Source organism: Ixodes scapularis, unplaced genomic scaffold (assembly GCF_016920785.2).
Source record: "Ixodes scapularis isolate PalLabHiFi unplaced genomic scaffold, ASM1692078v2 PGA_scaffold3__209_contigs__length_174095766, whole genome shotgun sequence".
Classification (NCBI taxonomy): Eukaryota; Metazoa; Arthropoda; class Arachnida; order Ixodida; family Ixodidae; genus Ixodes; species Ixodes scapularis.
The window spans coordinates 97,646,795-97,659,277 of NW_024609868.1; the positions used below are offsets into that span (position 1 = coordinate 97,646,795).

A 12,483-nucleotide genomic window follows, 5' to 3' on the forward strand; every position below is an offset into this window, starting at 1 on the left:
TCGGTCAAAGGGAACAGACGATATGGAGGCATAAATCTATCAGACACTGCATTCGTACAAAGCTAACCGTTTGCTTCGCAGGATAAACGTGGACAAAGCCCGCCTCAACTTGGAAGAAGTGTTTCTTTTCTTTGCACGCGACATTCTCGTGGCCAGTATCACGACGTAAGCTGAGACCTGGAACTTTCATTGTCTGTTTTTCCGCTCGCCAAGAGGCCAGACAAAAGGGGCAATTGTCCACTTCAAAGCTAGGTGCAAGAACAGAAATGCAGCCGAACATGACGGGGCAGAACGGACAAACCTGAGATCAAAGCTGCCCCAGTCTCCACGGTGCGAGTTGCCCGCTTGGCACCGCAGGGAGGGTCCTGCCAAGGGGGACCGAATTTTTCATTCAGAGCACACTTATTCAGAAAAGAACCTCCGTCATTGAATACAGCAAAGGACAACTAGGTGTCATATCTCAAGTCTGATACAGAGTTTCTGGTTCTGGATGCCAAGTTCTGGCACCATCTGGCAAAATAAATATGCGCTTACTTCCTTAAGGCCAAATCAATATCAATCGGTGACACGGTCGTAACTCCGGCTCATAATATGATGACGAAGGTAACCAAAAAGCTGAGCGGTAGTGCGCAAAAGTGAGTGAAATTGCGAATTAATTTAGGGAACATTGGTTTAGTTGTGGAGTGCGGCAGTGAGTGCAGAATGCCTTTTTTTAGGCTATACAGACCGCTTTTAGAGAAAGCCGCAAAAGCTACGACACTAATGCGAGGCACTCGTGCAGCAGACGTCAGCCTGGCTGTTTGAAAAGATAAGGGATGGAAAACAGCACAGGCACGTTTTCGCACCCACAGCCTTGTGGGAGCGAAAACTCAAGCTGAGCAAGTGTTAACTTTGGCGCATAACCGCACTCCAGATCTTTCTAAAACGATTTACAAGTTTTCAATGATGCGTCGGAGCGAGGCACGCAACACCACGTCGCAACACTGCACCAAGGAACCGGCTGTCCTCCGCTGCAAAACCAACCAACTTCGGATAAACATCCACCACCGCAACATTGCCGTCCACTAGAGTAGTTAGTTCTTCGGAAACACTTCACGAAACAACCATACGCTTAATTTGCCCGCAAATCTGTGGCGGACACTATTGCCAGGACGATGTTTTAAAGGGATACTACAACGAAATTTCGGCGCTTATTTTATGGTCTTATATGTGTTCAAAGGAACAGTATCACATCGAACAAACAAATATATTGTTAAAAAAGTCACGAAAAGGCATTTTAAAACAAATTAAACGATTAGCAAAGAGCACCTGGTGGATGTCGCTAACGCCTCGCTTGTAATGCCCGTCTAGGAACCTTGACAGCTAGTGACGGAGGTTGTCTCGTATCCGGCCACGACGAGAGAAGGAGGGAAGGAGGAACTCCCCTCTTCCCGAGAATCCCTTTTGTGTGTCGCAGAAGTCGCTATTGTCCCCCTACAAGATTATAGAAGATTAACCCGTCACTCAAAATTCGTACAAAAGCAGCCGCTTCGGTGGCTGGAACGACTAGGCCATCCTCTCGACGTCAGCCTCGCCGTAGCTTTGCTCGTCCCAAGACGACCTACGTCACGATTGCGTCGGATGTCACGTGCTCAAAGCTGGGCCTTCTCCGAGGGCTTGCTAGACTGGCCCTTTTATAACAAAAAATACAGCCACCGGGCTCAAAATACAAACGTGCGATTGTCATTTATGAATATTGTGGATCATATTCAACCTATTTTTGAACATGACGGATATATTTCCAATTTCGTTCAAGTATCCGGAAGCGGTCACTTACACGGCTGCAATCGCTAACGGCCACGGCGCTACGAGGAGAAAAACATCTGGACCAGATAAGGATGTGGCGTCACTAATTTGGTTTAAATATAATTGAGTCATAAATTCATCAATATTTATTGGTTAATTTTTTATATACTCTCAACAGAGATGGAACTGCTCGAGTTCAATTACCCTTAAACGAAAACAAAACCCAGAACTACGCTTTCTAGCAGACGTCATTGTTGCTTTGGCTGTATTGACGCCTCCATAGCCTCGACCATGGAGTGTTATCACCTGACTTGCTCCGACAGTCTTGTTGGATCGCGGGGGCCCCAGCCTTTACAATTTGCCACGTTATCATGAAACGGAGTAGTAACACAAAAAGAAGTGCGCCTAAAGTGGCACCACGACATGCTCTGAACGAACGAACATAGATACAAGAAAGGCAGGAACTGCATCACAACGTAGGTCCTCTCGCCCTATCATTGATTGAACATTCTCATCACCATTGTTGGTCCCCTGCTTCGTGTCTGTGTAGTAACTATGTTAAAATTCCTTTGCATTATCATGCACATTGAGCTAGTTTATCATTCTCACTAGTTTTTCGCAATGTGCGAATGTGCCAAGGTTTCCACGCACTCTGATTTACGCCTTGGGAGTTTTCTTGGCCACAATTGAGCATGTGGATTGGCCACTGTGCATAAACAAGACGCTGATGCCTAACAACTTCTATGTGACATGTCACAGCTATCACCTTGGCTGTAATGTAGATTAACGCAGGACTGCTCAATTTTTTTTTTTTTTCTGATACTCGCAACATTCTTTTTTACGTTGAAAGGCTTTTTTAAGTTTGTTTATTTAATTACTTTTTTGTCATTTATAATTACTCGTTTGATCCGGCCCTTGAGACTGCGACAGATCCTTAATCCGGCCCCTTAGCCACAAAGTTTGATGACATCGAAAATTCAGCACTACAGCTTTGTCATCTAGTACTAGATGTTGCTGTGCAGCACATCTCGTATTCCCCGTTCAGGTAAAAGAAAGCGCCATAGTTCTCTATTGGCTCAGAGCCCATGTCAAAGCCCGCATGAAAGTAGAGGCCGCCGCTAGCCACGATATGCCAACCTTTCTATAATCAGCATCCTCAATCCTTCCCGTAACTCTCTGCAATTAGTATACGGCCACACACTTTATATGGAAGCGCATAATTCGAGATAGAAACCTAGAAAATATTTTTTTTTTTTTTTTTTGTGTGTGTGTGGCTATATAACATGTGAATTTTCAATAAACATCAGTTGAGAGTGCGCCTTGTCCTGTTTCCCTTCGTCTATGTCCCTGTATTTTTTCGGCGCTTTTTGCTTGCTAGAATATGAAGTGTTTATTGCTTCCAGTGCATCTCTAGGCAATTGACGAAACGAAGACATAAAAATAAAGTGATTTTCCTAGCGAATGTTTGCATCCCTGACAGATTACCATAAAAGTCAAATAAGCAAAACAGGTGAAACACATCCAGACAGACTGACAGAAACACAAGACGCATTTCGTGTCAATCGGCTTTGTGCAAAAGTATTGAGGTACTTCTTTTTAGGAAGCAGAAATCTTATTAAACTGGGGACTACAAAGAGCACGAGCGAATTCGAGTTTTGCTCGTCTTTGTCACGATGGTGATTGCAGAGACAAATACCTCGCTTTTGCCGGCGTAGAATTCTCCTACTGAGAAGCTGCTCTTGTCTGCAAAGGGGTGGCAGAACGAGACGCCCGGCTCTTCAGATGGCTTGTCCTGCAAGAATCAGCGAGCATCTGCACCGCTGGCAGCATTCGGGTGCAAAGGGGATATGCGTTGCTTAAGGGGGGACACTACCCAACACACTAATGCACACTAGTAGAAGAATGCTTTGCAACCATTTTCTACGGAGTCATCCTACGTGTGAAAATAGGCAAGGCCGAAATGTCTGCCAGGAACATGTCTCGCTAAAAGATGGGCGCCTGGAATTTCACGGCATCAAACATACACCTCAGTCCGAGCAGCGACCTCCAGACAGCTGTACAAACCGGCTTACCTTAGCTGGCAGATTGTCCTTCTTCAAGCTCTCCCCCATGAATGTGGATGCAGTCCCTCTAGCGAGAAAGAAAGCCCCACCCGAGTTGCGGTCTGAGACACTCGTCCCAAACAATGGTACAGCTAGCAAGAGCAGGAGGAACTCTCTAGAGCGGCCGCGACGGCTTGTGGTTTGTGCACGCAGCAACGTGCTGCAAGCTTCTAAAAGAATGCCCATCTCGAGGGAAGGGGTGTGGAAAATGTCAAGTGGGCAGTGAAGCTAAGGACAATGCAACAATCAACAAGCGTGCTACGAGCACGTGTGACATGGGGACCTATACCACGGACTGATGGCATGCCAATCTTGCATTCTGAGGTTCAACGGCAGAGATCTCGGCACCACGTCGCGCGGCAGACCGAACCAAAGTAAAAGACAACTTTCAATGTGCCACCAAAAGAGATTCCCGATTCCCTCGCACACGTCCGCTTGTCTCTTGCTGCTGCCACCAACTTGGCAGTGCAGGCCGCGAACTGACTCCAGACATGTGCACATTTGAGTACACCCGGTTTCTTTTCATTATTTGCACAAATCTTTTTTGTCATAATTGAAAACAACTGGCTCAAGTATGAACCTGTAAATACTGAACCTTGGGATCTATAATTAAAGAAAGTATTTTTGAATTGTTTACTGGGTTTGTCATTATGACTTACGGCTGTGGCTGAGCAAAGAACTTTGGAAACTCGTACATGGCATCAAACGAGGGAAGAAGGTAGTGCGTTGTTGGCGACTAGCAAAACACCTGCACCTAATGAATCCACCCCCTAACACTGCACTGCTATAGTCTGTGAATCCACCAAGTTGTAAGGTAAAAGGGGTGGGAGAGGACGACGAGGCAAAGCCTCGAGAAGATGCGGCAGCACATGCCAGGAAGAAAGACTAGATGGAAACATTAACCATTTTTCTCGCAACATGCAATTCTGCATACTATGGTGTTGAGAATTATTTAAGTTTAGTGTTGGGAACTACTTTACGTACTACACTGTACTTCAAGTACCTAGGTTTAGAAAATATCTACTTTACCTGAAGTACATTTACTAAGTCTGTACTTGTACTTCTTTTATTATTTTTTTAAGTATTTTTGTTCCAGTAGTTTCCGAGGGAAGCACAACTCCCGACTTGAAAGTACATTCCCCAAATTTGGTCTCGGTGAAATTAAGTTGTTTTCAAGAACAATGCACTCCTGCCCTTGTTTTTCCCAGTAACGTCGAGCCCAACCTCCAACAAAAAAAGGGTGTATCGTCACGAAAAAACATGCAACGCCTTTCGAGACGTCATCCAGTCAGTTCTCCGAGTGAAGTAATGGTGATTATAAGATTGATATAAATAAGTGCCTTGTAAGTTGATTGTGTTAAACAGTTCGCCAGCCGCCAGCGAGATTAAAAAGAACTACTCTTAGGCCACTTGACTTTCTCCAAAATTCACCGCCATTTCTGAAACTAACTGATGCACCTGCAGTTACATTTGGGGCAAATGCATACCCGTTAAAAATAAAAGACTGTACAAAGAAATGAAAGTGCATCATGAAAGATTGAGTAGAAAGTACCTGTACTTTACTTCAAAAGTGCATTGTATTTATAGTACTTTACTTCAAGTACTCTATCTTCCAGGCTATAGTCCATACCCGGCGATAGTCTGCACGGGCCCATTTAGGCTGACAAAAACGTTTTTGCTTAGGCAGTCTGCACCTGGTACTTAGTCAACACGAAAACCTTCTCATACAAGGCACACCTTGAGAAATGTCTGCTTTCTTAGCTCACCAAGAAGCTTGTATTATACATAAATCCCTCCCTTTAACAAACTCTTTCATTAAAAAAATCTGTCACGTCTCATCATAATGAACAATCTTGAAAAACAAAATTCCTGTATAGTCCGCACAGCCTAAAATTTTGATTTTAAAATGTGCAGTTCGGGACTATTGTCCGGAAAATATAATACATTGCGCCCGGTGAACTTGCTACTTTACTTGAAGTACATACTAACCTCTCATTTACTCTGTACTTTACTTCAAGTACTTTTTAGGTGAAGTTTACCCAACACTGTGTCTACTGGGTTTATTGTTGCACCATGTGATTGGGTAAGTAGAGCACATTTATTGGTATTCGAGGCATGGCCAAGCGTTTTCCTCTAGGCTTACACCTGCTCCAGAGTTTTTCTCCATAAATAGTGCAACCCAGAAGGGCATCAAAATCATTGCTGGCCTCAAATATGAAAACAGCAACCTTCATAGGGTGGGCATTTCTAGGGAATTTCACGAGGCACAGTTGTACACGTAATGGAGGTGAACAAAACCTTGCTCCAAATGTGCACACACATGATGTTGATGCGGGACTAGTAGTGCAAACTTACAGGGCATCCTGGCTCCTCGTAATCTTGACAGTGCCGCAGTGGGTACCTAGGAGGATAGAATTCCAGATGAGATTGAATACTTTTATACAATAAATCCACTGATAAGAGAGGATGAGCCAGGCGTACTGACTCCTTACTAAAACGACGGACCTCGAGCTACCAGAACCCGCTCACTCATGTTAGGCCAGTCGCAACCTTGGCACGAGTGCCAAGCATGCGACTATCCTCAAAATATTACACCGCTGCTTTTTTTTTTTACATGAAATTTGTGTGTAAAGAGATGTGAGCTTTTTTCAGCACTGCAAGCCGGTGCAGTGGTTAAGCTTAAGAGAAAAGAAGGCATATTTCTCATCTCAAAGGGTGCAGGAAGAACAACAGCTCTTTATTGTTTCAGCCTTTGTTTGTGTAGATTAACTAATCAAGTGCTCCAGAATGAAGATGATTCAATACGAGACCTCTTCTGGCAAAATGTCTTCTTTAGTTTAAGAATAGACCAGTAGTTGCTTCAAAATCTATACGGCGATGTTTACTCGCAAAAGATAAACTTCACACGAATTCGACTTGTCCCAGAGAATGGCTCGGAGAACCTTTCAAAGTGACATATTGTCAAGCTTTCTTGGAATACTGCGCAAGAGTTGGCACTAATATATAAAATTGATGTTTTTTCCCCTTCTTATACAAACAAGGTATCGTCAAGGACCAAATTCTTTGCCCAAAGCATCTCGTTTGGAGTATTAAATGAACACCTTCCCCCACACTAGTAGGGCAGATGACACCCTTTAATTCCAAAAGAAAAGACAAGAAACCAGCTGTCGATCGGTCATAGCAACTGTGCCTGCTCCCTGCGTGAGCGCCGACACAAGGACCAATTTGAAAGTGCGATTGGAAAGTGAATACAGCGCCGAAAAGAGGGCGACAAAGGAACGTCAGCATACCCAGCTTCCGTTCAGACGTCCGAGAGCATCTGATGACAGCTGCCAGGCGCTGCTTGCTTTCTTCAAGCATCGTGGAAAGCTCAGCCTCAACCTGCTGCAGAAAAATCGCAAGAGCTGCACACTGTTTTTCTAGCTTCTTGTTCACTTCAGGGCGAAGGAAAACAAATTACGCCGTATTTCGATTCATCCCCGAAAGAGGGAGCTTTTAGCTTTTCGTAGTATTTTATCAATATTATAATTATTAAATCATCTTTTCTCGTTTGATACCAAATATAGCTAATAATCTTTTCCTGGTTAGATTCTTTCTTAATTTTTAATCTCCAGTCTGCTACCCTTTCCACTGAACTTTAGGTGTTCAATAGTGCCCACTATCCGTAGACAATATTGTTGCTGGTAACTTTGTACAGGGATTCGCCTTACAACGCTCAGTCATGACGCAAAAGACCGGATTCTAGGCAGATCAACAAAGCAATACTGCCGGAAATGGATTGATTCAGAATTTGTGAGTATGTCTGAATGCGAGGTTCCTGGGTACCTTGTCCACAGCCATCTTCTGCGCATGGCCAACAGGGCTGAGGAGGCTGGTGTCCAGGGTGTTGTCTGAATGAGGGACAACAACCGGCTGTCATAAGCACTGCTGTCCAAAAGCTGGCTAACTTGTGGCACCCAACAAAAGGGCTATCGTTGTGCAGCCCTGCCGCCAATCAACCGCAAAACAAAGCACGAGGCAGCGAGTCTGCAAGCGAGCTCTAACTTAATGGCAAACTCAAAAGTTTTCACCATGACATAGGTAACACAGAGAAGGGGTGTCCATCCCCATTTCTGTGTTACCTTCTTGATGGTGGATATTCTTACCAACACACTCGTTTTGTACCCTAAATTTCTGCTTTGGATTGTTGCATCGATGGAATTTGTGCGAGTTCTATTTCTCAGACTTAAAACTACATTCGGCCCGAGCGAGGATTTGGCCCGTATTAAAATGCAGGAAAAATATAAGTATTCTAAAATATCTTAATTTCAGCAAAAGCAAACACAAGCAAGTGCTCTAACACACAGTCATTGACATCAACAAGTCTTGACAGCGAGTCTAAGAATCTAGGGTGCTAACACTATGATTACCGTAAACGCAGTCAGAGTAGCACCTACCGTAAAATACTTCGCATCCGCCCATACCACACTAAGCGCCCATACCCAAATTTGTAAGGTCTGAGAGTATATGCACACTGCATTGATATGTAAAATTGATGACCGGACAAGCGCCCATCCCCCATTTTTTCGCGATTATCTCTAAATTTTGAGTGGGCGCTTGCCCGGTATTTTACGGTAGGCAAAAAATTGTGCCTCCGCCTCAGTGCGAGCATAGCAGAAACTATACTCAGTCTGCCCCTAAGCTGACAGTGAAATGGAGGCAAAGTTATCAATGGGCCAGTGATATGGCTACCTTTTGCTAAGTGAATAAGTTCAGGTAATGAAAGGGAGGTGTTTGATTGGTCCGGCAACTGTGTAGCTCCCATCACACTCTCAGCAGTGAACATAGCATACAAGAGCAAGTTCTGGGACTTTCTCGACGTTCATGCCGAACCCACACGCTCGTGCTCGAAGCCTCAGCTTCACTCGCGCATAAAGTGAAACAAACTACACGTACTGTGCATGGTGGTATGTTTAAAGCTTATTGCGCTACAACCAGGATGTCTATGTAACTGAATATCCAAATTTACTCCTACAGGATTTTTGTGGCCATCCTGTCAAAATTTCCTCCAGAGGTTCAGTACACAAAGCTATCTCAAGTGGCCAATGACGACGATAGTGGTACACCATACTTGCGACCAGTGACCTCACATGGGCTAAAAGCAATACTGAGGGCAACAAATATCTCTAGGCACACTACCTTATTCTCAAAATACACTAAATACATTTCTCTCCCTCTCCGGTTTTATATCGAGCCTGCACTGCAATTCATAATAATTTTTAACGTGTTAACAGTGACGCTGGAAGTATATTTTCAGTGGAGGGGGGTTGAAGCCAAGTTTTCTTTAGTGCTTGGTTCCATGGCTTGCACCTGGCATGGACGCACGGGACGAGCACCTGGTGTCTCCCCCTAAATGGTTTTATATAGTTTTATAAAAGGGCTCTGGCGCGCCCCGCCCCCGCTCCCGCTCCCTCCCCCTTTGATTCCGGCGTCACTGCGTGTCTATGACATTTCTTAAATTGGAATAAAACAAAGCTAACGTCAAGAGCAGCCCGGTCACCTGAGAAGACGGTGTCCGACAGGATCCCCAGGGAGGAGTTGCACGAGGGCCTGCCCTGCATGGGCACCGGCTGCGCATTCAGCCAGGACCTGCGCATGTTTGTGCGCTTGCATCAATCTCGTCTCTGATGCAACAGGAAAAAAACCTACCATATTTTCTAGTCCCCAAGTCTCACCGCGTATAACTCACACCTCCTCCAAACGACAGTTTCCACAAAAAAGTTGGTACATCAGTCGCACCTCTTTGAATGCAACATTTGGGTGAAGTGGCCATTGACCACTTCACCCGAACGCTGTGTCCGGCTGGGACCCGTGTTTTATCTGTGAGCTACCGATTGAGTCCCAGCCGAACGTTGATGCAGTGTCCCACTTTGGGCCTCGCGTTTCATCCAGGGAGACGGTGTGAAGAATTCAGTCCACGGACCTTGTGTTGGGTAAACACTAGCTGTGTGGCAAACTAACTGGACAAAGCACACCCTATATTTCAATCACCTTCCAAATAGCGCATATCTGCTTGTAGCTTTCAACTTGGTCAACCCTGGGACTCGTAACTGTTGACGGGGAAACATGTCAAGCGGGTGATGTTGTAGTGTTTATTAAAACAAGCCAATCAGTTTCTTTATCTCGAGGTTTGCGTGCAGCAAACTATACCGACCCTCTGCAAAAGCTGCATAGGATGTGGAGTGTCAATCTGTTGTAGGTAAAAATGCCACCTAGAAATCAAATACCGACAGATTAAAGACAAAAAGAGAACACTGCACAAAGGCTGGACTTTACAATGTCCAGCCACACCAAACACTCAGGGTGTGCCTCAAAAGCACCGGATCTTGAGAGAAAAGAAAGATGGTGCAAAGGCCTCACACATTTCCGGCAAAGACCCGAAGGAACTCCCAAAAGCTTCATAGAACTGGCCGACATTTCGTCGGTAAAACATTGTGTAGCAAACTGCTTGGTGCTCCACGTGAAATGTTCTGGTATCGCTTTGGAACGTTACTAAGCCCGACGCCTACGCTCGTGGCGCTCTTCATCAGTTAACGAGTGGCATATAAACTTGATGGCATTCCCTGGAATGAAGATACAGGCACTAGGAAGTGTCCAGAATTCCGTCCAGACGAAACGTTGACCACCACTAGAGTTTCGTCCAAACCCGGTGCGCTCATTGCCAGTGGCACCATCTAGGTGCGATTCCCTTGCGCACGTCACGCCGCCACCTGCCGTTGCCATGCTTTCTCCAGTCCAGTTTGTGTAGCGCCATTGGCACTGCCCTTGTGCCCCGTCCACGACAAGATGATGAAGTGTGACAGAATCGATTCCACAACACAAGCCGCAAGTACGCCGCCACTTGCATGCACCATGGAGGTTCACGCAAAGTTTGTGATGCCCCATCTGGACGGAACTTTAGTGGTGGTTATCGTCTGGACGGAACGCTAGCCACAGCCTTTAATTAGCACGATACTGAAACAAAATTCTAGCACCTATTTTACTGTCTAAATGTCAACCACATTCTGGCGACACCACGTCACTATGCGTTTAAGAGCAGCGCTGCTCCATAGAAGTTTGGTGGCAAGCTGCGCGTACGCGCAAGCCCTATTGAACTGAATTTTCGTTCTCACACGGCCTGCTCAAACCTTGCGGGAAGGGGGGGGGGGGGGGGGGGGGGGTAACCAAAAACGGCTAGGTTGTAACACGTTTATGACACCAGGCGGCAGAGCTGATAACCACACTGGTGCCCCCAAGCAGCTGTGCCAGTGCTGTATCAAGTGACGTCATTTGGTACAGCTCGCGTGATGCATAGCACTCTTCAATGGCTGATTTTAAGTGCTCGCTGGAGTCATTCCTTTGGAACGAAAAGTATAGTCATCCCTTCAAAATACGAGCATGCAAATGTCATTAGCAGATTGAGGTGATAATGTTTAACTTATTCCTGAACGTGAGGACGAGGTATATATTAGTTTCGATTCAGTATCCCTTTGAAACCAGGAGGTATCCCAGAACTTCCCACACTCACCTGAATCGGCCAATCAACATTGATCACGTGACCGTTCCTCCAGACAATCAGCGTCGAGCTTTGCAGTCGATTTTTTGGGCTTCACTCAAGCGCAAATGAGTTTTGTTTGCGGGCCGAGGCGACGAGCCAAAGAACGTTTCACATTACAAACTCCGGGGTTCATTGCGGCCGCCCCGCTGTTTCAGAGCCTCATATGAGCCCAAATGTGACATCAGAGATTAACTTGAGCGTCGCATCTGCTCTGCTACTGCGGGCCCCACCTAGAGGACAGACCAGTCGTCGTTCGCTGCTCTCAAACGACCCTGGCTTTTCCCGGGGCGCAAGATATTACGGGCTTGTTCCCCTCGGCTTGCAAACAAACTCTGAATGCAAAGTGATCTCCAGTGGCTGACCAGAGAGAGCAAGAAAGCAGCCGGCAGTTCAAATGCCGCTCAACGGCAACGCCATCGCGCCGTTGCGATTCGAAGCTGCTCACCTCGTTCGATCCTCCATCACCGTTGACGTGGCTTGGGGTGTTCTGTGCAGGTTATTCAACTGCGACAATGAGGTGTCGTCCAAAAAGTGCTTGGACGACATTCTCTTGAAGGAACGACGTCGAAAAGACGTCAAATTGCGCGGCAAACGTGACGAAAATGAAGGATCTGGATAGTGAAGCTGGTGAGGCTGCTAAGCCCGGATTGGATTGGATTGTTGTTTGCACTATGAAAACATAGATCACTAAAATGAAGGAAGGGAAATGTAATGGGCGGATGCGTGTGTCACCTGTAGTGCAACATTAACATTTTTTAATGTTTCATAAATACCGCATTAAATTCACAAATTTTCTAAATTTAAATTCTGTACGTACTATTAAAGTTCCTTTGTTTTGTTTATTAATCTTATTGACTCCTTATTTAATCCGATATATATTTGATATTTAGGCCACTTCCGGCCGCCATGACAGGAAACCGAGAACACTTCTGGTTCGGGTTATTGCTTAGGTGATGTTTCGTGTGTTCCTTCGCCAATTAAATCGGTCTTCTGTTATGATTTTCGCGTCCACTGGCCTCT

General features: G+C 45.5%; 2 protein-coding genes across 2 annotated transcripts in view; both read right to left on the bottom strand.

Annotated features, from left to right (window-relative positions):
- LOC121837105 overlaps positions 1-6,273 on the bottom strand; it is a 70,105-nt gene extending 63,832 nt beyond the window's left edge. Inside the window, exons 1-4 of the mRNA XM_042292564.1 lie at positions 6,243-6,273; positions 3,858-3,915; positions 3,482-3,577; positions 302-365 (exon numbers count right to left, since the gene is read on the bottom strand). Coding sequence (XP_042148498.1) covers positions 302-365; positions 3,482-3,577; positions 3,858-3,896 — 199 coding nt within the window. The 5' untranslated portion in view covers positions 3,897-3,915; positions 6,243-6,273. The remainder of the gene's footprint in view (positions 1-301; positions 366-3,481; positions 3,578-3,857; positions 3,916-6,242) is intronic.
- Positions 6,274-6,497: 224 nt separating this feature from the next.
- On the bottom strand, positions 6,498-12,098 carry LOC120837641. Its single transcript, XM_040207149.2, has 5 exons — positions 11,909-12,098; positions 9,427-9,515; positions 7,713-7,777; positions 7,178-7,271; positions 6,498-6,541 (listed from the first exon to the last, which is right to left on the bottom strand). The coding sequence occupies exons 1-5, from the start codon at positions 12,007-12,009 to the stop codon at positions 6,498-6,500; spliced, it is 393 nt and encodes a 130-aa protein (XP_040063083.1). The 5' UTR covers positions 12,010-12,098.
- Positions 12,099-12,483: the final 385 nt, after the last annotated feature.